The sequence below is a fragment of the Athene noctua genome, chromosome Z (genome assembly GCF_965140245.1).
Source record: "Athene noctua chromosome Z, bAthNoc1.hap1.1, whole genome shotgun sequence".
Classification (NCBI taxonomy): Eukaryota; Metazoa; Chordata; class Aves; order Strigiformes; family Strigidae; genus Athene; species Athene noctua.
Genome location: NC_134077.1, coordinates 46,975,078 through 46,999,975, shown reverse-complemented (window position 1 = coordinate 46,999,975; position 24,898 = coordinate 46,975,078). Strand labels below are relative to the sequence as shown.

At 39.8% G+C, this 24,898-nt stretch overlaps 1 protein-coding gene across 3 annotated transcripts in view; it reads right to left on the bottom strand.

The window, feature by feature from the left end:
* The window catches only part of PRRC1 (proline rich coiled-coil 1), a 33,193-nt gene that overhangs the window by 1,603 nt on the left and 6,692 nt on the right, over window positions 1-24,898 (bottom strand). For 2 of the 3 annotated variants that reach the window (XM_074931582.1, XM_074931581.1), the window contains exons 3-8: window positions 23,405-23,782; window positions 21,971-22,128; window positions 18,105-18,207; window positions 7,514-7,677; window positions 6,007-6,110; window positions 3,277-3,379 (exon numbers count right to left, since the gene is read on the bottom strand). In XM_074931582.1, the coding sequence (XP_074787683.1) occupies window positions 3,277-3,379; window positions 6,007-6,110; window positions 7,514-7,677; window positions 18,105-18,207; window positions 21,971-22,128; window positions 23,405-23,782 (1,010 nt within the window). The remainder of the gene's footprint in view (window positions 1-3,276; window positions 3,380-6,006; window positions 6,111-7,513; window positions 7,678-18,104; window positions 18,208-21,970; window positions 22,129-23,404; window positions 23,783-24,898) is intronic. The other variant, XM_074931583.1, reaches the window with a different exon arrangement.

The window sequence follows — 24,898 nt, the reverse complement described above, 5'->3', positions numbered from 1 at the left end:
ATAATTTGAAATCAGTAGTTTTGCTTCTATCTTCACCATTACCAATTTCTGTAAGCAATCATTTTTATATCAATAGGACTACATGGCAAACTGAAGGGTATCACAATTGAAATTTCATGCTGCCCCATAATTTGTCTAGCCAATACTTTTTGGATTTGTATGTATCATGGTCCAAATGACATCTGAACAGTATAAAACTAAAATACGATTCTTAAGAGGGTAAAGACATTCTGCCATTGCCAGGAAGTTGTTTTCTCTTTTAAAGTAGCCAACAGATGAATCAATAATGATACATATTTATACAGTGACTCTTACCCTTCAAAGTTTTTAAAAACACTTAAAATGTCCCTCCGAAGCAGGAAAGTAGCCAAATACAAGAAAAAAGTTGAACCTGGCAGAAATGAAGGACTGAGATATTTGCATGAGATCAAAGAGGTTTTATATGCTGTAATTCCCTGAAGTTGGAAGCACAAGGGAAACAGTGAGAAGTACCACTGCGTTTATCTGGTCTGATGCTCATCTGAGGCAACCATGTCTGGTCACTGTCACATACAATGAAAGGCAGATGACTTTTAGCCTCAGTAAGACTGTTCTAAGTGTTACTCAGTTCTTCACAGCATAGCACATTGAGCCCAATTCTTCCCACAGATTTTGAGAAGTATTTGAGTTTGTTTCTAGTGCATGTACAGCATGATCAAAGCTCATTAGTGTATTCCAGCCTTCCCAAAACTACTTTCTTGCAACAGTAACAGAAAATGTGCAGTCTGCTCTAATATCAAAGTAACTTGTTATTATCAAGAGGTATGTAAAAGGCAGATTTCTTAAGCAAAAGAACAGGAAATTTTCCTTATTAGTCAGAACATCCTGGCAGTAAGATGACCCACAATTGTACATAACTTCATAAATTAATTATTTGGTATTTTTACTGCTAAAAATTACTAAACTTCAAAGAAAATTTTAAAAACCCAAACAAGCTTGCAGTAGTTTCTCATCATGGTTTTCTGACTCAACAAAAATCAAGATGGCACCTGGTCTCTTAAAAGAAAAAGATTCTCAAAACAAGTCCTCAAATCCACCTTTTTCCCCCCTCAAATCAAGCAATATTTAAACTTACCAAGATCCTTGAGTCTCATATTATGTGCTTAGAAAACTCTGTGTCATGGGTAAAGGCATGTAACAGAAGACTATCTGTTCTATACAGACAATTTTACTGCTATTTCCATTACACCGAAGAGTAAAACACATAGCTGGCAAGAATTTCAAGGAATATAATTGCTTTTAATGTTGCCTCTATTAAATCTTTTGTACAGTGGACAACAAATAACACTGCCTGTTCCACACATATAGCTTCTCTGTTCTTAGTCTGAAAAACAACTATACAATTGCTGGGGTTTTTTCCTGTTGTCATCTAGATTTTGATTAAAGATACTGGACTGGATTTATAAAAACACATGTTTCTTGCACACCCCTGAGAGAAACCCACTCTGATTCTAGAAAAAACATAATGGGAACAAAGGTAACAACTGGTGCATGCACACAATCAAGAGCCCAATGATTTACCACCACACATTATGTGTAAGTTAACTGAAACATGTAATAGCAAGACTAGAAAAAATGTAACTCTGAAGGCATGACAACAAAGCTATGTTTTGCTGTTGATGTATATACAAGAACAGTTTTCTTTAAACAGGCGAGTAGGATTCTCTCTAATTCAAGGCTTACAGTTCCACTGAATCTGTACTACACACCAAACTATACACTAAAATGGGTGCAGAAAAGTTAAAACAAGAACATTTTCTGCTATTACAAGGCAAACACTACTTTTCAGAGTTACAAAGTATGTTTATCAAAGAGAAAAAAATACTCAAATAATTAAGATATTAACTATTTTTCAAATGACAAAATAGAGAATATTCTGTGAAACAAAGGTAAAGATACCTATTATGCTTTATATTAAAAACATTAATTTAGTTCATATCAGTGCTCCACAAAGAATGTGACAATTATTTAAGTAGTAACTTCACATTGCTATGCCTATTTTCACAGCATCATAGAATGGTTCGGGTTGGAAGGGACCTTTCAAGATCATCTAGTCAATGAAGCTGTATCTGCTTAATTAGTATTTTTTTTCCTGTAGCTTCACATGCTTCTCTACACTTTTTGAAAAGCATCCTAGAAAACTACAGAGACAGAGTAATACTCTTCTTTTGCCTCTCATTAGTTTTTCAAAGTTGTAGGAACTCAAAAATAAGAATTAAATCCAATCCCATAAATGTTCACTCTAATGGAATTGGTACTACAAAAAAAAAAAAAAATTAAACAGCTTCTATTTGTTTTCTCAAAACAACCTTCTGAGGATCAAATCCCAAACAGTTTTGTTTTGACATCCTTCACAGAATCGTTTATTTTAAAAGAATTTTCAGACCAGAGTTAACTAATGGATGACACCTATCTGCTGTCAGGCAACATGCAGTGACTGACGTTTGGAGTAATTCCCAGTATGTGACCAAAGAAATGTAAATAATCTCATGAAAAACTTCTAATGGTGATATTTAAAAACAGCATAGTACTTATATTTGCTGATAATTAACAATATAAATACCAAAGCTTTACAAGGTTTATTAAAAATTGAGGGGTAAGATCTCAGTTTATACAACTGCACTGATTTGCTAACATACACATTTGTGCACACAGGCACTTCACTTTTACAATTTTGCTGGCATCAGATAAAACTCCAATACATATATGAAGTAAGTTAAGGAAAGGAAACCAAGTCTTTGGACGGTAAGAGTGCTTCCTGGTGTAGTTGCTTAGTGCATTACTTAAGCTGCAAAGACCTCCTTTCACAGCTGAGGAAGAATAAGTATTCTTATTTTATCTATGTAAAGATTCTCGAAAGTTAATTTTAAGTCACTGAACCAGACTGATGACAGTATTTCAATTACTAAATTTGTATTTCCTTTTTGAGGAAGTACTTCTTTGTGATTAATTTCTTCTTGGACTATTTCTTCTTCATTAACAGAAAAGTAAAACTAGTGCTTCCAAGTGCCATGTATTGCAGAATGAGACTCTTGATCAAGAATTGCTTTGCCCCAAATGACTAAAGATTTTTAGGTAATACGTAAACATGATTCAAAATCAGTTTTTATACTCACTTCATAAATTAAAACACTCAAGTGGAGCAACTATCAGTAAGAACTGACATAAGTTAAATTAAAACTTAACTCTTATGTTTCAAGTGTTAATCCAACACTGGTAAGAAAACTGAAAACTCACCTGCTGAACATATTGCAAAGGCACTGGTGTTGCTTGGGTAAAAGCTTCTAGATGAATTCCATGAATTGGATCCTCAATAATCAGACATCCAATGTCAAACCACCTGCAATGACATGAAAGTTACTTTTCTTTTGAATACTGAGTATCACTCCATTGAAAAACAACATGTCAGCAGTTCAATCAGGACCATTTTATAAACTCTACTGCAAATGTAGCAATAATGTAATAACAAGTTTCATCAAAGTATTTTAGTATATTTCAGGTAAAATTTGCATGTATCAATTTATACATATAGAATTACAGTGCATGTAAAATACATAATATACATAACTGAATATAAAATACATTAAATTTACAGATCAAAGAAACAAAGAAAGCTGGTAGAGAGGATATGTGTGCAGATACATTCTTTTGGCCATATTTATTATGCTTCATTAGCATAATATGAATTATTATTCAAAGATTTAATTAATCTTTGAAAAAATGTTTCTCATTATGATAACCTTCACTAACAATTAAAAAAAAATCATATAATTCATGTTCTATATTCAGAAGGTATTTTGGTATGTCTAATCCTACAACAACCTTTTAAATGATTTAATCAGAGAAACACCTCTGCACCATTCAGAAAAGATGGTGCCTGCTATAGCAAACACAGTAAAAACTACTGAAACAAGTACCTGAAATGGTTCCCTATTTAGCTTGCAAAAACATTAAATCATTTCTCCCTATTAACAAACTAACAACACTGACACAATCCCACCAAAACTAAGGGGAATGCATCATCACTACCTCACTGTATTCAATTCCTGTAACAGTTTTATAGTTGAGTTGCAACAGGAGAAACATACTCCAGGGAAAGCACAAACACAAAATCAAGGCCAAGAATCATAAAAAATATAAAAAGGAACATTATTGTAGCTAATGTTTCACATATAGTAATGTCTACATATAAATTGTATCTTATTCTTTAAAGCGTAGGAAGTAAGAATGTTGTTAAAGAAAAAATGCAGGACTCAAATTTTAAGAAACAACTGGCTGGGCCACATAAGCTTCATCCTAAGAGTTTAGTGGGGCAAGACAGGAAGAAGTACTTGACTTGCATAATCTTCATAGCAGGGAACAGAGCACTGGAATGCACTGTGATAGAGCACTACCTCACTTGCAGCTATGAAAGGCTGTTGAGAAAGCTTCATGGTTAAAGATAACTTCCTCCCAATTAATAAATGAGTTAGAGTCTAAAGGGTAAAAAGGGTAAAAAAAGTTTGCAACCTTTTCTGCAAATAGTATTCAGGTCATGCATTTGAAAGGGGAAGTAATGCCCTTCAGCTGTCTGAGGGTCTCACAAGTTTAGCTGTGAGCAAGTGTTAGGTGCAGAGCTTCTTATTGGTGGGTGGTTACTTGGAAACTCCCCTCCTTCGGACGTGTTCAAGTATGATAAACAGTATTAGTAAAACACTAACTGCATCCCTCATATTAGAACTGTAATACCACAATGATCACTTCAGAATAATAATCAATTAATGGCACGATGACCTATCATTTCACTGCAGAAAAAAACAAGAGCCAAAAATAGTTCAAAGGCTTTTTTTGTAACACCATGCAAGGAAGCTTTCGGTGTTGCCTACTGAATAAAAATTAAAGCATGCATTGTTATTCTTTGTTTCTACTATAACTAACATCGAAGATCAAGATGTTCTTGGGGCCTGTAGTGTGAGCACAGAAGAGCTATCATTCTTTTCAATAACACCGCAGTCCTGGATGAGCTCTTTCATGTCGAGTACTTGAAGCAACATTTTCAGATTTAGGAATGACTAAATTCAAAGGACAAGAACAGCAATTACTTTGAAACCAGAGATCTCATTGTCACAGTTACTCCTTTGTGGAAATATGATAAAACATCTAAATCAGACTAGATGGAAATAAATACTAAACAAAAATTGAAATACTTCCTAATTTTATTTACTTTAGTAAATTCACCATCCATCTACCACCAAGGATACTAAATGTACCTTTAAAAATGGAGCAAGAGGACATATGTGTCAAAAAACCAAATCAATGCCCATCACATGAACAAAAATACAAACATTAGAAAAAAACTATTTGTTTGCATTAAGAAAAACATGACATTGTCCTTAATGTTTTTGAAATTAATCATAAGCTACCTCAAGAACTGTCTGTCAAAAAGTATGTTACAAAATCAAGGTGTAATGTATTTGAAAACACCATTGTTATGTCTGTTCAGTGCAAATTAAAAGTAGTAAGCACATTCTTGGTGAAAGGAAAATGGATTATATATTATCTGATTAAAACTGTATTACTGCAAATGCCAGAACATCACCCAATATATTTTCTGAACCAAATACAATTTCAGAGAAAGAGAAGACAGAGTGTACACACAAGAATGAGCAAACTCCTAGCCAAATTTCAACTTTTACAGCTCCTTAATTTTGTTAGTTAGTATAATTTCATTGTGGTTTTATATGCTGAATTTTAAAAAGCCTGACAAGAGTTTTCTATATTAAAAGTTGTAAGATGTGGGACAAAAAAGCTGAACATCATCACCAAAATCAAGTCTGCCAATGTAAGACTGAAGACAGACTCTTTTCCTTCCTCTGCTTAGAGTGATACTGCCAACAAGTCTTTACAGGCCCCCTTGAGTCAACAAAGAATATTCCTTCCCCACCTTCCAGCGCAACCCCACCCCAGGAATATATTTAAAGTTCTCACTTGTCAGGAAGCAATTCCTCGATGAAGCTTTCTACTGATACAACAGGCTGTTTTTCATGTATTACTCCTGTCCGACGCAAGCTGTCTATCCTTTCTTGGGCTCCCTAAATGGTAACATAAGCTGTCAGACAACATTCTCTTTGAATCACAACATGGTACAATGCTTACAGATGAATACAAAAAGAACTCTAGAACATACTTTTCGAGTTAAACACAAAACACAAGAGATTTTGAAAAATGTTAACATTAGAAAAACAAAAAACGAAACTCATGAAAAGTCATAATGGAATCCCAAACTGTAACAAAAACTATAATAAATATATAAAACCTGTAATAAATATATAAAATAATGAATTAAGTATTTTTAGTTTGTTCTTTTTCCGTGTAAAAGACATAGATAAGCATGCAAAGAATTCCTAACCTGTAACTGTACCAAGTTTCACTATTAATTAAAGTATCAGCGTATATTTCTGTTACTCACACTGACAATTTTGCAGCTTAAGATTTGTTGGGTATAGGTCCTTTTAAGAGCTTTAGACCAACTTTGTAAGACCAAGGGAGAGAATCTCTTTGTTGTGGTACTTATCCAACTAAGATATAGAAATCATTCACTCCTGTTATCATTCTGAAGTTGTAATAGAACTACTACTACTACTACTACTACTACTACTACTACTACACTGCAGTAGCTAAACAGGTAAAGGAAGATATACATTATTCTCCTTTACCTCAATATAAAATTGTATCAGCTAATATACTGCTATGAGGATAGGCTTTACTCAGCTGTGAACACTGCCACAGCAGATAGGAGAAAGTACTTCCTTTAAATGAGTAAATTTCTTAAATGTAAACAAATACATAATACAAATAAATATAAACCAAAATACTAAAAAGTTGTTTTCAGGATTCTTATTTATTGGCCAAGGAGGTGGTTGCACCTAGAAACAACTGACAAATGCACATTTTGAAAATCTAGTGAAACAACCTTTGCTAATGCTTCCTTCAGGCCAGCACAGCTGTTTGCAAGGCTGCACAGTGAATTCTTACTTCTTTTAAACATAACATAGATCTGTTCAGGAAGATCCCCGAGAAGTGTTCATCAAACTCTGACCTACAGAATCAGTGGGGAGACAATTCAGTCTCAGAGTCTCTTTTAATTTCTAACACTCTCAACATGCTAGTAATAGACTTAAGAAGAAATGCCTGAAGTATTTCTAAACTACAGTAGTATCACACTGATGTGATGGCAATCAGTAACAGTATAAGAAAACTCACATTCTTCATTTGCTGTGAATGTGTTTGCAAAAAAACCCAAAAAATATTTCAACAAGCAGCTTTAACCTGATCTAATGATTCAGATGGCAATTAAAGGAAAAAAAAAAAAAAAGGAACTGTTTATCCCACAAATTGACCTTCCCTTCATGGAAAATCAGATTCTTTTGGGTGAATGTTTCCACACACTCTCTTTGTATTGGAGATACTTTAGTAATGTTACGTATCAACTTACTTTTAAACCTGCAGCATAACCCACTGGTTGGGGTGCGATGTTAGACTGTGCAGCCTCTCCAGTAACAACAGCCATTCCAAAGACTTCTTGAAAGGCATCTCGAATTGCTGCGACTTTTACCTCTTTATTAGAAGTAACCACTATGTCCAGTTCTCCCCCAGTTTCTGTAAAATACATATATATATATATATGCACATGTATTTTTTCTTATTCCCATTATAAGCCAGTTCAAATACATTCTACAGTGTGCTTCATCCGGTCTTCTCTTTCTTTCACTGTACAAAAGTTCTTTCATGAAGCAAAAGTAAAAAGTGATTTATGGATGAAAGACAGACAACAGTAACTGATGGTTGCTCAGCACCTGAAATAAAGCATACCAGTCATTTAAGATGACAAATCATGGATTTAGGAGAATAACTCAGACAACCATTTCTAATGATGTTTTGGCGTTCTGGGAGGAAGTAAGAAATGTTGGTGTGACACACAAACTCTTCCTTATGAAAAGGACCAAGAACACAGACACAGTTCGTAAAATTCAGTGAACAGTTGTCAAATTACATGAGCTTTAAAGGAAAGGCTCACATTATTTTCTAGTTATCCTGTCCTTGGACTGTGAATTTCAGTGCCATTTTCTTGCTTCTCTACCTCCCTACAGCTTTATCCTGGTTTTAGATATTAAATATCTATGGAACCAAAAAGCTGTACGTAATTCTGAACGATTTCCACATGGTAGTATCTCCATAACAAGGATGAGTTTTCACTAAACGTTTTAAGAATAAAACAAAACAGTTCATGAATGAAATCTGGAACTACTACAAAAGACTGACCAGCTCAATTATATCCCACATCTGTCTATCACAGCTGGATCATTTTTATTGTCAATTTATGCAAAAACAACCAATAAAATTTGTTCCTGCTGTGGCAAGCTTTCTTAAGGACAGCTTAAACTTTTTTCAAGCACGGAATATGACATCAGAGAAAGCTGTGTAAGTAAACTGCATCAGCAAGTGTAAAGGACAAATTAATGGACGTGTCCACAAGCAGCCACTAGAAGTAATAGGTATGAACATGCCTCTTGTCATCCTTAGTCCAGTGGCTGTGGATGATGGAGGAGTATGGGGAGAAAGGACTGCAGAAGTCACCAGATCTACTGATGTTTACCATACAGCATCTCCTGTAGCTTCTGCTGAAGACAGAATATTGAGTTAGATGAACCACTGGACTGGAGCATCTCTTCTATAAGGAAAGACTAACAGAGCTGGGAATGGAGAAGAAAAGGTTCAGGGGGATCTCACTGATGTGTACAAATATCTGAAGGGAGGCTGCAATGAGAATGGAGCCAAGTTCTTTCCAGTGGTGCCCAGTGACAGGACCAGATGTAGTGGGCACAAACTGAAACACAAGAGTTTCCATATAAACATCCGGAAAAACTTTTTTACTGTGAGGGTGACTAAGCACTGGCACAGGCTGCCCAGAGATGTGGTAGAATCTCCATCCTTGTAAATATTCAAAAGCTGCCTTGATGCAGCCCTGGACAACTGGCCCTAGGTGGCCCTGCCGAAGGAGGGCGGTTGGACAAGATGACCTTCAGACCTCCCTTCCAACCAATACCACTTTGTGATTATGTAGTGCTGCAGGGTATTTCTTATGACGATATTAGCAAACTAGTGAAAAAACAACCTTTTAACTTGCCAATTCCCAGGCCCACTGACTGTACAAAACCATGTTAAGCTATCTCTTAAAAGACAAAAGAACAGAGCCTAGTGGTTTTGATTCTATACACTAAGACTCCACCTAATTACACATGCTGACAAAGTCTTTTATCCTGATGTAAGAAAAATTCCCCCACTGACAATGATAAGCCTGAAGCTTTAATTTTATAGAAAAGAATAATTTACTCTTTGGCTGGTATTACTTATCAGACTCCAGTTACAGGAAGCATCTTCTTTTTATAAAAAATCATCAGACATACGCCAGGACAATAGTAAAACATTCTATTTGATTTTGGGGCTATTTTTTAACTTTTCATTTATCAGTTGCTTTACTGAATGGAATGCAGTGTGCACCTCACTGAACTTTGGGCAATTGTTTTAAACACTGGTTAACAAACAGACTAAAAAAATTATTGTATCTTTTTTCACTGATTTCTTCTTGATAGAAATCAAGTTAACATAAGTAAACAAGTGCTTAGACTTGACTGCAGGCTTTTGCTGAAGTTTGCCTTGTTTGAGTGCCCAGAGATAGAAAAACTGTTAAAGAGTTTTTAAGGCAACCACAAACTTCAGCCTCAAACTTCATAATGTACCTAGTAAATTACTGAATAGTAATTTAAGAATGGTAACTGTGTTCCATGTTTGTGTATTGCAACAGTAGAACACAAATTATGTTTTTTTGTATTAAGGATCATCAAAAGTGTATCTTTATCACAGGTACTACAGAAGGAAACAAAGATATTACATGCATTAAAAGAAACGATTTGTGACAAGATCCGTCACACGTTATGGTAATATGAAAATAATAAAACCTAAAACACAAGAATTAGATACACCCTGGTAAATTCAGAGACAGAACTGTCACATTAAGTTAAACTCTGACTCTGGAACATGAAATTTCATTGTACCTTGTGTATTATGAACTGAAATGACAGGTCCACATAGAATTTAGGATTCCCTGTCATCCTTTGTCGTAAAGCATGGATGTTTATGCTTACAATGTGGCCATTTCCTGTGTAGACAAAAAAACCTGTATTCCAGGTGCGTGTCTCAGATGATATCTTCAAAATGTGCCAATGAAAACAGTTCAGCTCTTTTCAAGAAACAGATTACAGAAATATTATTTGCTTACATGAAAAAAAATAAATTCAACCACCTCATCCACAAGCTTTGGTAATCTCAGGCTTTGGCATGAGGAATCTGAAATTAGTTTGGACTTGCAGCAGTGGAGAGAGAGCAGAGAGAAGTGGGGCTACTTATTGTTGAGACCATGGCTTTCCTTGACTCCAGAAAACCTTTCTAGAAGGAAGTAAATATTAAGTTTACAAACCTCTGCTCTATTTCCACAATCTGCAACTACAAAAAACTTGCAATATATTAATGGCCAAGATTTATACAGATGCTTTCCCCTTACAGTAACACTGCTTTAGAGAACTTTGAGATAACCACTGAATTTACTTACTCTAACTGAATCTTAGAAGCAAAGTATTTTATTATAATTACTTCCCCCTCTAGATAATGTTGCTCTGTCCAATGCATACTGTGTTAAACTACCCAAATTGACATTGGATACTGACAGATCCTATTTTGAAAAGGGATGGTCACAACTGCAATAGAAACCTTAAATAGAGTTTGCCAAATTGTGCATAATCAACATTTACTGTAGCTTTGCATTGCATCCCGCTGCTTCTCTCAAATTCTTTCTCATTGCTGGCTGGCCTTCTCACTGATTGCATATCCCACTACCTCCTCACTAGTCAGCTGCTGGGGTATTTTCCCTTAAATGTAAGACAATTAAATACTACTCAATTATTAGCTCATCTTCCCCACTTATTCCACATATTGTCCACTGGATTAGTACAATAGTGCAGCAACGTGGTTAGCTGGATCAAAGAATAGATCCAGCTCAGAAAAACAAAATGCAAAAACATTTTAACGGTTTATTCTCAGTCTTATCATCTACACAGAGACAAAAGGAAGTACTGGCACAACATATAAGGAGGACTGCTTACCATACTGCTGGAAGGAAAAAAAAAAAAAAACAACAAAAGGTAACCACAAAAAAAACCAAACACAAACCATCACCCTGGAAAAATTATGTCTTTTGCTTCCCCGTTTTAATGAAGTAGAAATCTCAGGTCAGTTATATGTGATATACAATGTACTCGAGTCAAATAAAAAATGGTGAATACCACAATGCTCCTCCTTCCTCTTAATTTTCAAGCTGTAATCAAAATGTTATGTTTTTCCTTCCAGGCTCAATGGTCAGCAATACCTCAGATTTCATTAGAGCATTTTAGAATTTTAATGTTCCTACTAAATGATTCAGGAACTGCTTCAGGTTTGCTGAACTACCTAAAAATAGTATAAATACTATTAGGCTAGAAAAGTGGAACAGCTGGAAGAAAGCCTCAAAAGCTATGTAAGTACCTCTGTCCTATGCCTCTCTGAGTATGCCTACCTTTTGAATTGTTTTAACTTTAATGAGATAACTTACACAGTATATTTAAGCATGGGATCCAACAGAACACATGCAGTGTATTTTAAACTCAACTCCATAAAGCTTAAATAGAGACTCAGTGGGAGAAAACAGCATGCAATTTAGGAATTACAGGCTGTCCTGGTTCAGCTAGGATAGGGTTAAGTTTCCCCAGCAGAGAGGGGGAAGGGATCTCCGGCCGGGTTATTCATACCATGCTGATGTCAGGTCCCGCACGGGAACTTTTCCTTTGTTGCCTTTGTCGCGGGGAGCACACGAGCGAGCTGTCTGTAACCATTGCGGTATTTCTCTGTGTATCTTTTGTGTTGTTTACTGTTATTGCTGTTTATTGTTGTTATCATTGCTACTGTTGTTGTTCAGATTGTTTATCACACTGTTGTATTAAATTTCTTCTTATTTTAACCCGGGTTTGTGCCTCACTTCCAGCCTGACTGGCTGAGGGCGGGGGAGGGGCAACGGCAACATGGTCTCTGGTCCCAGCAGGGCTTAAACCACCACAGCCCTTTTGGTGCACCAACGTGGGGCACAAAAGGGTTAAAATAAGAATCAAAAAGGGACAGACCCTGACTAGAGTGTGTTAGAGTAATTTGTTGGGTGTAATTTTTCTGTTTGTATTTGTACTGTTTGATAAGAAAATGTTTGCAATGCTGGCCCGCTTGCCTGCATGGTGGGGCTGGATTAATCCTTATATCCAGTGTATGATCCCAGTGCTGGTGTTTGTTATCGGTGGAAAATGTATAAAGGGTCTTATGTTGATGTACTGGCTCCTGACTGCTTATAATGTGTTTGTATCGCTGTGTGTGGGGGTGGGCCGGTACCTGTTTGCTGCCTGGGCTTTTGTTAGGGGTCTCACCCCCTCTGTGGGTGAGCCAGGGGAAGAGATCCTCTCAGTTTTTGGGAGTTTCAACTATCCTTGGAGCCTGCAGGCCAGTGTGATTGTGGCACAATGCTTTCTGAATGTCTGCCTGGTTTCAGTTTTGGCCAGGCGGCACTTCTCTAACAATAACAGCACCCGGAAACCTGCCCCGAGGTCAGATAATAGTGAGTGGCAAGGGGGGTGGGAAAAGATGGGCAAAGGCTTGAGTTGGTGGGCACCTCCAATGCTTTGGCATTTCACTCCCAAACAAATGCAGAGCCCTGATAAGCTGATGGAGTGCTTAGAAAGGGTGTGTTACCAAGCTGGCAAAACCCAGGAGACACAACTCACTGCAATGTGTTGGGTGTCCTCTTTAATACCACCCACTGCCCTCAGGGGAGAGAAAAGGCTACAGAATCTGAAAGTGAACTTCCTCGTACAGTATCTGGGCTGGGGGGACAGTCAGAGCCAGTTTCAGTCACCTCCACCAGCACAGCGACTGAGTCAGAGAGCCAGCCAGTGCCAGTGTCAGTCACCCTGATACAGAAAACCAAATATACCAGAAAGTCAGCTCGCAAAGTGGGGGATGGGGATGAGCCAGGCCCATCACATGAACAGGAGGAAGAGCCAGAGGTGATTGTCCGATCTCTATCCCCGACTGAGCTGCGAGATGTGCGGAGAGATTTCGGCCACCTGGGAGGCGAGCAGATTTGCACCTGGCTGCTCCGATGATGGGACAATGGAGCCAGTGCTTCTGAAATGGAGGGAAGAGAGGCCAAGCAGCTTGGATCTTTGGCCAAGGATGCTGGCATTGACAGGGAAATAGGGAAACAGACTCAAACCCTCAGCCTTTGGAGGCGACTCCTGCTCAGTGTAGGGGAGAGGCACCCCTACAAGGATGATATCCTATGTCAGCTAGGCAAATGGACCAGCACTGAGAAAGGCATCCAGAACCTCAGGGAACTGGCTGTGTTTGAGATGATCTATGGTGATCTGAATGGTGAGCAGTCACCCATGGACCCAGATCAGGCCCCTTGCACACACCTGATGTGGCGAAAGTTCTGAAGAGCGCACCAGAAGCACACTCAAAAGCACTGGCAACAGTGTCCTGGTGGACAGACACCCCCACTCTAACAGTGGATGGCAAGCTCCAGCAATAGGAGGGAAACCTCCCTTCATCTCAACATTCCTGGGTCTCAGCTGTGGAGGATCTGTCTCAAAGGGTCCAGAAAACGGAAGAGGACATGTCCTACATTCCACCTGCACGGGCTGATGTCTCAGCCATTAGAAGTAAATGTTTCCCCACCCAAGAGAAAGGCAGCAGAAGGCACACACCATGAGGCACCCTGTGGTTTTTCCTCTGCAACCATGGAGAAAACATGAGGAGGTGGGATGGAGCAGAGCAGCTGAAGGGGAAGACCATCACAAAAGGAGAATCCTCCAAGAAAAGTGCAGCTCCAGTGTCCAGTCAGAAATCCCCCAACAGAATAGAATGGCGAACGTTATGTCTGACCCTCTTGAGGGGACCAGTAAATCATTCTTACAAGAAGTGAGTGATGGTGAGCAGGATTAGAGGGGCCCTGCCTCCAGCCAGGTGGAGGAAAGGGATAATCGCATTTACTGGACAGTGTGGATCCGATGGCCTGGTACGTCAGACCCACAAGAGTATAAGGCTCTGGTGGACACTGGCGCACAGTGCACCCTGATGCCATCGAGCTACAGTGGGGTTGAATCCATCTGCATCTCCGGAGTGACAGGGGGATCCCAACAGCTGACCCTACTGGAAGCTGAAGTGACCCTGACTGGGAAGGACTGGCATAAGCACCCCCTTGTGACTGGCCCAGATGCCCCGTGCATCCTGGGCACAGACTATCTCAGGAGAGGGTACTTCAGAGACTCAAAAGGGTACCGGTGGGCTTTTGGTGTAGCTGCCCTGGAGGAGGTTGAACACTTGTCCACCTTACCCGGCCTCTCAGAGGATCCCTCAGTGGTGGGGTGGCTTAAGGTTGAGGAGCAGCGAGTGCCGACTGCTACTAGGACGGTGCACCGGCGGCAGTACCACACCAACCGAGATTCCCTGGTCCCCACCCATCAGCTGATCCGTCAACTAGAAAGCCAGAAGGTGATCAGCAAAACTCACTCACCCTTCAACAGCCCTGTATGGCCAGTGAGAAAGCCTAATGGCGAATGGAGGCTAACTGGACCACCGTGGCCTGAATGAAGTTACGCCAGCCATGAGTGCTGCAGTGCCGGACATGCTAGAGCTCCAGTATGAACTGGAGTCGAAGGCAGCCAAGTGGTACGCCACGACTGACATTGCTAACATGTTCTTCTCCATTCCAATAGCGCCAGAGTGCAGGCCACAGTTTGCGTTCACTTGGAGAGGCATCCAGTACACCTGGAATCGATTGCCCCAGGGGTGGAACCACAGCTCCACCATTTGCCATGGACTGGTCCATACTGCACTGGAGAACGGTGGGGCTCCAGAACACCTGCAGTATATTGATGACATCATTGTATGGGGGAACACAGCCGAGGAAATCTTTGAGAAAGGGAAGAAGATAACTGAAATGCTCCTGAATGTCAGCTTTGCCCCTACGCAAAAGAAAGTTTAGAGGCCTGCAAGGAAAATTCAGTTTCCAGGAATAAAATGGCAAGATGGGCATCACCACATCCCAATGGAGGTGATAAACAATATAACAGCCATGGCCCCACCAACCTCTAAAAAGGAGACTCAGTCTTTTCTGGGCACTGTGGGGTTCTGGAGGATGCACATCCCAAACTACAGCCTGATTGTGAGCCCTCTCTACCACGTAACCCTTGAGAAGAACGATTTTGAATGGGGCCCTCAGCAACAACAATCCTTTGAACAAATTAAGCGGGAGATTGCCCAAGCAGTAGCCCTCAGGACAGTCCGGGAAGGGCAGGAGGTTAAGAACATGCTCTACACCGCAGCCAGGGAGAATGGCCCTACCTGGAGCCTCTGGCAGAGAGCACCTGGGGAAACCCGAGGCCGACCTCTGGGCTTTTGGAGCCGGGGATACAAAGGCTCTGAAGCTAATTACACACCAACTGAGAAGGAGATACTGGCAGCATACGAAGGAGTTCGGGCTGCCTCAGAAGTGGTCGGCACTAAAACACAGCTCCTCATGGCACCCTGACTGCCGGTGCTGGGGTGGATGTTCAAAGGAAAGGCCTCCTCCACACATCATGCAACAGATGCCATGTGGAATAAATGGGTTGTGTTGATAATACAATGGGCTCAAATAGGGAGCCCCAGCCGTCCAGGGATACTAGAGGTGATTACGAACTGGCCAAAGATTGTGGGATGTCACCAGACCAGGAGGTGACACGTTCTAAAGAGGCCCCACCATATAACGAGCTGTCGGATGAGGAGAAGCGATATGCCCTATTCACTGATGGGTCTTGTCGCATTGTGGGAAAACATCGACGATGGAAGGCTGCTGTGTGGAGTCCCACATGACAGGTCACTGAAGCTGCTGAAGGACAGGGTGAATCGAGTCAGTTCGCAGAGGTGAAAGCCATCCAGCTTGCTTTGGATATTGCTGAGCGGGAAAAGTGGCCGAGGCTCTACCTCTACACCGACTCGTGGGCAGTGGTGAATACCCTGTGGAAATGGTTGCAGCAATGGAAGCAGAACAACTGACAACGTAAGGGTAAAACCATCTGGGCTGCTGAAGTATGGCAGGACATTGCAGCCCGTGTGGAAAACCTCGTTGTGAAGGTGTGCCATGTGGATGCCCATGTACCCAAGAGTCGGGCCACTGATGAACATCGACACAACCAGCAGGCAGACCAAGCTGCTAAGATTAGAGTGGCTCAGGTGGACTTGGACTGGCAGCGCAAAGGTGAACTGTTCATAGCCCGATGGGCCCATGAGACCTTGGGCCACCAAAGTAGAGATGCAACATACAGGTGGGCTTGAGATCGAGGGGTGGACCTTATTATTGACACCATTGCAGAGATCATCCATGGATGTGAGACATGTGCCACAATCAAACATGTCAAGCGGGTGAAACCCCAGAGAAATGGAGAGTGATGGCTGAAATACGGATATGGAGAGGCCTGGCAGATCGACTACATCACACTGCCACAGACCCACCAAAGGAAGCACCACGTGCTTGCAATGGTGGAAGTAACGACTGGATGGCTGGAAACTGACCCAGCACCCCACGCTACTGCCCAGAACACCATCCTGGGCCTTGAAAGCCAAGTCCTGTGGCGACACGGCACCCCAGAGAGAACTGAGTCAGACAACAGGACCCACTTCCGAAACAACCTCATAAGTGCCTGGGCAGAAGAACACGGCATCGAGTGGGTCTACCATATCCCCTACCACGCACCAGCCTCTGGGAAGATCGAGCACTGCAATGGACTGTTAAAAAACACATTGAAAGCACTGGGAGGTGGGACCTTCAAAGACTGGGACATGCATCTAGCAAAGGCCACCTGGTTAGTCAACACAAGAGTATCTGCCAGTCAAGCTGGCCCGGCTCAGTCAAAACCTCCACGTGCTGTAGATGGGGATAAAGTCCCTGTGGTGCGCATGAGGAATATATTGGGAAAAATGGTCTGGTTTAGTCCTGCGCCAGGCAGAGGTAAAGGCAAACCCATCCACGGGACTGCTTTTGCCCAAGGACCTGGGTGTACCTGGTAGGTGATGCAGGACAATGGAGAGGTCTGATGCGTACCACAGGGAGACTTGATTCTGGGTGAGAACATGCCGTAAATTATGCTGTGCCTTTGTTAATTGTTATTCTGTGATTGTTAACTGCTAAATGGCAGCTGGACATGACGCAAATGGTATAGAATAAAGAGGTGGATTATGTCCTGGTTCAGCTAGGATAGGGTTAAGTTTCCCCAGCAGAGAGGGGGAAGGGATCTCCAGCCGGGTTATTCATACCATGCTGATGTCAGGTCCGGGCACGGCAGTTTTCCTTTGTGGCTTTGGTCGTGGGGAGCACGTGAGCGAGCTGTCTGTAACCACTGCCGTATTTCTCTGTATATCTTTTGTGTTGTTTACTGTTATTGCTGTTTATTGTTGTTGTCATTGCTACTGTTGTGGTTCAGATTGTTTATCACTCTGTTGTATTAAATTTCTTCTTATTCTAACCCGGGGTTTGTGCCTCACTTCCAGCCTGACCGGCTGAGAGTGGGGGAGGGGCAATGGCAACGTGGTCTCCGGTCCCAGCAGGGCTTAAACCACACAGGCAAGGTCTCTTCATTGTTTTTATTTCTTTATAACTTCCTCATCTTTCACAATATGAATTAAAAGGTATTACTATGTCATTATCCGAACTGTAGTGGAATACAAAAGTCAAATCAACCTCAAGACACACATAAAAAGTCAGCCTCCAGTGTGCACTGGACACTACACTTGAGAATTCAGTACAGTTCTGTAACTCTGAATTAACACACTACATATACAAACTTCAAGTGTAGAAGTAATGTGCTATTATATCAACCTTTCTATCTACTTAATACTTTGTCACCAATACTTACTGATATATGGAACCATGCCAGGATCCAGCGTTGTGATCATAGTCTCCACTGAATGCTTGGTTTTATCAAGAACAGACTTCACCATGGGATTCTCTGCTACACCCTAAATTTTAAGCAAACAGATTTCTGTATTATTGTCTGTTTTCTTTCCCAACAAACCCAAAATGTTACAGTTAAAAACCAACCAACCAAAACCCAAATATTAAGCTGCTTTGTCATTTTCTTACCACATTTACGTTTTGAAACACCTATTGTACATCACTCATCAACACAAATGCTACAGGATATGACTATAAGTGCATTCAAATATCCTTTTCACGATCCTCTTCTGTATTAATGCAGAAATATCCCCATTGGTGATGGTGAGCCACACACTTGACCTGGTTGTATTGTGGGACTGGAAGCCTTGATCATTTCACAAAGTTGTAGATTCTCAATGCTAATTATAGATATCAGACTAGGTAGTTAAGATTTAGACTGTGATAAATCAAGTGGAAGACTGTCTTTTTTCTAACCTTCTTAAAGAGAACAGAATCTGCTTTTCAATGGCCCATTACCAACAAGTATTTCTGGAGCAATTTTGTTGAAAGTCCTCAATCTATAAATAGATTATTCTAAACATTGCTGGAAAAATGTTCTTCATTCTCCAGTCAAATCATAGGTGGAGCTGCTGACAGACCTAAAAGTTCACTAAATATAAACACAAACACTGTGTTTATATTTAACACTCTGTCCTGCAAATAATCTTAATGAATGTCTGTATCTCATCAAAAGTTTATATAAAGTTCAGATAAGATCACAGGGTAAAAGAAGAAAGACATCAATCCTGAATCACTCAGAGATAAAGCAATGGAAACTATTTCACAGAAACATTTTATAAAATTTCTTTAATAAAGAGACTGCTTTCAGTCTAATATTAAAACTGCATATACTCGTATTTGTTTCACTAAACAACAAGCATTAAAGAGGACAGCATTGTGCACATACATTTTTCCAGAAAGTGTTAATATATCTACACAGTACTTCAGAGAACTGCAGAATCAAAGTAGTTTTAATCATCTCAGAGTCACTTTTGCTCAGCAAAAGCTTCTTTCTCATCATAGAATATTTTGACTTGGATCAGATGTTAAAGATCCACAGGCAGAGATACCTTCCACTAAATGAGGTTGCTCGAAGTCCCATCCAGCCTCTGAATGCTTTCCATTTCTTTGTAGTAAGCTTAAAGAAAAAAAAACCACACTTCTACAACTACTGAGATATTTTGTAGCTACTAATAATGATTATCTTATACCATGCCTCACACTGAAACAGTTCACTACTGTATTCAGGTACTCTTCTCACCACTGTGCAGAACACTAAGCCTGACTGCAGTAAAGAAAAAAACCCCAATTACTCACTCTAGTACAATTGAACTTTTCAAAGCCAGAGCCCACTGTAGCCACTTGTTTCACATTAATGTAACACAAGACTTTTCTGAATGGCAGTATTCACTGAATAAACTACTCATGTACCCACGGGATGGCATCAAGAACAGGGAAGTTTGTATGTCTCCCTCAGCTCTCTCACAATTTTGTCTGCAGTTCTAACAGAAACTGAATGAATGCTCTGAGATCCTCAGACATTTTAAGTAGGAATTTCCAGTTCTAGCATCTTTCTAGTAACACAAAGCCAAGCAATAGTTCTCCAATCAGTAGCCTGGCTGCCTAACTAACAGGAAGTCATTATACATCTCCTGCAGATAATCAGGTTCCTGAGCAGCAAGTTGCTTTTTCTGTCTATGGAAGACGCCTTTATGTTCATCAACCTAACACAAGTAGGGAGAAATAATCCATAGTTTTATACCAATGCAAAACATGAAGTTAGCACAACACTGTGAACCATAATGCAGCTGTCTGAAATTTCTACAAAGTCAATTCTGAGTCAGCATAAATCCAAATTGCTCAAATGGAGAATCTTCCACATCAGCAGACACAAAGTTTTTGAAAATTCAGGTCCTGGTTGTCTTTTTTACTCAAACAATCAAATATGCAAGCTATCAGGCGCAACAACAGCAATATTATCCAACTTTGCCTCTGCTATATTACGTAGAAAACAGTCTTGGAAGTGTTACAAGACTGTCCAGCCATCTTTGACAGATCAAAGGAACTGAAAGTCTTATCCAATTCTGGACCATTAATTTGTCAATTTTAGATTGTCACAGTCTTGAATATTAACTAGCTTGAAGGAAATCTGGAAGAAATGTGTATCATTTCTTAGGAACATCAGAGGAAAATAGGTAGTTCAAATTATTTCAAGAACAGAAATAAAGATAACCACTGCAACTACTGTGTAAGCTCTTCAACAGGGAATCCAAAATGCACTTCTGAAATCATTACCAGCTAGTTTCCCAGATCTTTAAAAAACACAGAGTAAGATGTGTGCTTACACACATTAGGAACAAAATGGATTCAGTGGCTTCAGTATAATTAGTGATTCCTCATACTTCCAGCTACGAAATTCTCAAAAAGAGGTCACTGAACACAGAGAGCACAAGGAACAGTTAGTACTTCAACCAATATCTAGATTTAATTATTGAAGTCAATGATACAGAACTTCTCCATAAATAGAAATAAGAGACATTTTGGATCTCACTAGTATAAAGGCAACAGTAATGTGGATGAAATTGTTTTTTCAACTACTTTGCAATTGCAAGCTCTGGTACTTTCAAAAGGAATACAGCATTATGTTACAAGAAAAAATGTTCTCTTCTGGAATATTACCATCTATTGCAAAGAGGAATATGATGAGCAAGAGAAGAACATTATTATTTAAAGAAAGAAAAAATATGTGTTTTTATGATCATGAGAAGACTTCTTGAAAATAGCAGCACGATAACTCCGCTCTCACAGTAGCAATGTAGGATTAATCTTGCTCTTTAAGAGCATTCCTGGAGTAAGGGAGAGCTCAGTCTGCCATGTCACACACAACTTTTTCTTCCAGCTTTTCATGTTCAAAAGGGCTTGAAAGTCTCTCCAAAACTCTGCAAGCCCACTGGGACACCAATCTTTTTGATTCTTGCTTCACGTTTAGTATGAGACAGTACAGAAAACGGTGTTGCTCTTGAAGATGGTTCAGCATTCATATGCTGTCCTTAAATCTTTTTGTCAAAATCCTCATGATGCTACTTATATGTAGCATTTGTCACAGCTTCAAAAAGTTAATGAAATTCTACTAGATGATGTTGCTGCTTATTTCCTAATCATGCAGAAATCACAGCATAGGGATAGTATCTGTTGTGCACTGTATACTCCATGCCTTCTAGCAGAATAGAAAAATCCTACAAAATATCTTAGATACATCTTAGGTAAACTGTTTCTTGGTGGAAGAAATATGTATTTGTCTCTCCTTGAAGACGCTTGTTATAGAATAGGCAGGACTTGGACCCCATCAATACCAAAGACAGTTCATTAGGAAATTATAAAGAAGCAGGATATGCAAAGAATTCTGAAGAGGTAAAAAAAGACTATCTTTTTCTGTATTCAGTCACTGTGAAGTAAGAATTAGCTTTCAGGTCTTAAATTGGTTCTAAAGCTTCACTTGATTTTAAAAAAATATGATAGAAACTGTTAGGTATGCCTACCTTCACCTCACAAGCACTAAAACCAACCAAGAACACCTGCATTTGTGTAGTCCTCCCTATTCTATATAGAGGAAGAACAAAAGCATAGTTTCAGCAGACATCATTAAAAACAGCCACTTTGCACATGAGGCTGAAGAAAAGACAGGGTTTATAGGATTTATAGCAACATGCATTTAAAAGACACGTCTTACTACGGTCAGTAAAAAATGGTAAATCCTCATGAAGCATAACAGACAAAACCCCATACCTTTATAAACCCCCACAGTCCTCCAGCAGGTGCTCCAGCCTGGGCAGTAGATACTCTGGGGTCTTCATGCTCCTCAGGAAAAGTGATTGCAGAACCAGTTCCAGGAGCCAAAGGTGAAGAGAAAGTTGCTTGTTGAGTAATAGGATCTGCCAAAACACCTAGTAAGAGGGAAAAATAAACCACAAGTGTTAATTTATTTTACTGCCCTTAACTTGTTATACTGTGGCAACATGCAATTGTTTAACAGGAAAATGAGCCGGAAAAATGGAAGAATACGGGGCTGTATCACTTTATTTCTTGAAGGTCCCAGAACAATTCTGATTGTTAAAGGTTTGCAGATATAACTACTGTAAATGAGTTCAACAATATCTGCTAATAGAACTGAGACTGCCTGCACATTATGTACAAAATTAAACAATGATTTTTTTCTTAGCAGGTTATTTTAACATTGGTGCTTTTTACTGTATTCAGATTTTCATAATAAGCCTTTGGTAGAAGAAAAAGAGGAATGGGTGTTGCTCTCTGAACAAAGAGATAGGAGTGTTCTCATACGTAACAAGAGACAGAAGTAGGAAATTTTCTGAGTGCTGGAAATTAAGTAGCAATAGAATAAGGAGCAAACAAATTAATAGCTTTACATATTTTAAAGGAACAAAAAGAAACTCAAACAGCAGAAAATTCTAAGTATGAGCCTTTGCCCCATTACTCAAGCCTATTTTAACAGATTTTCCAACACTAGCTTTAATCAAGAGTTATTTTTATTTCACACTGCAAAACTGATAGGTCTTTTAAGACATTTTCCTAACACAGACTACTTAAAAGAGAGACCACCAATAATAGCAAAAGCCTGGCCCAAGTGCAGCTGAAGAGCCACGTTTCCATTCCACTAGCAGAAAATTACATCAGTTCAGCAAATGCTTGCATGGAAGGTATGTATTTTTAGCTGTCCTAATGCAAATTTAGTGTCTGGAAACAAGAAAAGAGAAGCTGGTGTCATGTGACTGACAGCTTGTTACAGACAGCTTTTCAGAACAAAAACCTGAAAATTTCGAGAACACAGCCTGAGGTATCCTGTCATTCTGTGAAAACATAATGGCTGAAGTTGACTCTCTAATCTAAACAAAAGATATATGTGTGTGTATGTATGTTTAGCTGGGCTTTCCTGTGCAAGATAACAAAAAATAAGGCGCTCAAACAAAGATTTTTCTGTGAGCCTGAATGCTAGCAGAACTCTACTAACAAAGACTCTCCGTCCTAGACTATGACTGTACTTTAAAGGCTACTCTCCCTTTTTCTCAGTGCAGCTACATTAATTCAGTGTACCCAGAGTAATAAAGAAGCTGAACTTTCAGGACTCTAAAGTGGTAGAAAAAGCCACCCAGGAGATCCCCCATCCTGGCTCACAAACAAGAAAGCATATAAGTGAAAAGTTACCTGTGACTGGAGGTGCAGAAAATGATGGCATCAGCGGGCTCTGTGGTGCTCGACCAGCATGACCTCTTGTAATGTCATAGGTTGAAGACACAGAAAATCCTGAAACTGGGGGACCAGTGGGAGGTGCAGGGCCCATAGTAGAGCTTAATGGAGAAGGTGTAGAGAACTGGGACATGGAGGTACCAAAAGTTGAAGGGGCAACAGGAGGTGGGGCAGGAATTAGAGGTGGTGCAGCAGTAGAAACCGTTGCAGAAGGCACAAGTGGCAGAGAAGCTGAAGTCATCATAGGAGGAGGAAGTGGAGACAGTCCAGCTGGCAAGGGTGGTGAGTATGTGGGAGAAGATGACATGCTTGGTGCAGCAAGGGGACTAGGCAAAGCTAGGAAAAAAGAGAAAAAAGGGAGTTTTAGAAATGCTGTGTCTTAATCTCAGAGATATAATTGTTCAGATATTTTATAAGTAAGTTTTGACCTGGTCTGCTTTTTTCCCTTCAAAGTGATTTTTACTTCTGCTTGAGTTTGCATCCAACATCAATTGTGCTCATTTTTTGGTGACAGTATCTTGCAAGACACATCTCTTCCTTTTGCATTACTCTATTTCTGATAAGCTTAACAAGATGAATCAATGTTATAGCAGCTGAAGTTACCTCGGAAATTTCTAACTAGTTCTGCTCTTTCTGAGTGACTGTTTAATTAACAGGAATAATGATGATGCAGGAAGTGCCCATCTTTAAGAATAAAGCATATACTCGTAATATCTGCGAGGGTGGGAGTTACTTCAGAGGTGGGGTTCTGTGAGATGAGATGAGCACCAGGCAGCCCTCTCTTCCCTGGCACCCAGCATCCTAATACCTGTTTCAGTCTGGCCCTCAGCTGATCCTTGGGTAAGCCAGTTTTGCTCTCTATACAAAGTTCAGCCAGAGAATTAAGTCAGAAACACAGAAATTACCATTTTTTTATAGTAGTAAGCTGTTGGATCAGCTCAAGCATCTCACTAGCCTCAGCCTAAACATCAATGACAGTCAAACGATATGCCAAGTTGCACTAATGCACTGGTCTCCAAACTTTATCACATACACATCTAACAGTAAAAAGTTTTTGAGCACACAACCCCCCAACATATGTAAAATTATTTATAAATTAAACTGTAATGTGTCACAATATGATGGAAGTGAGCAAATGAGTGAGGGTGCCACTATCAACCCTTTTGCTTCATGGAACACCCCCTCTTCCCTCAGGACATGGGAATGTCCAACCTATGGACCAACTGAGTGAGGACACCAGTGACAAGCAGTAAGTTAAATATTAGTAACACTTAATTTCTTTCTTATTTTTTTAGATTAAAAAAATGTTAATACTTCTAATATTTTCTTCCTGCACCCCAATGGATTGCCTTGCACACCCCTAGGGTAAGGGCACCCCAACTTTGGACTTCACTGCGCTAGTGTGACAATATAACAATGCCAGATGTGTCAGAAAACTAAGTATTTGGTATT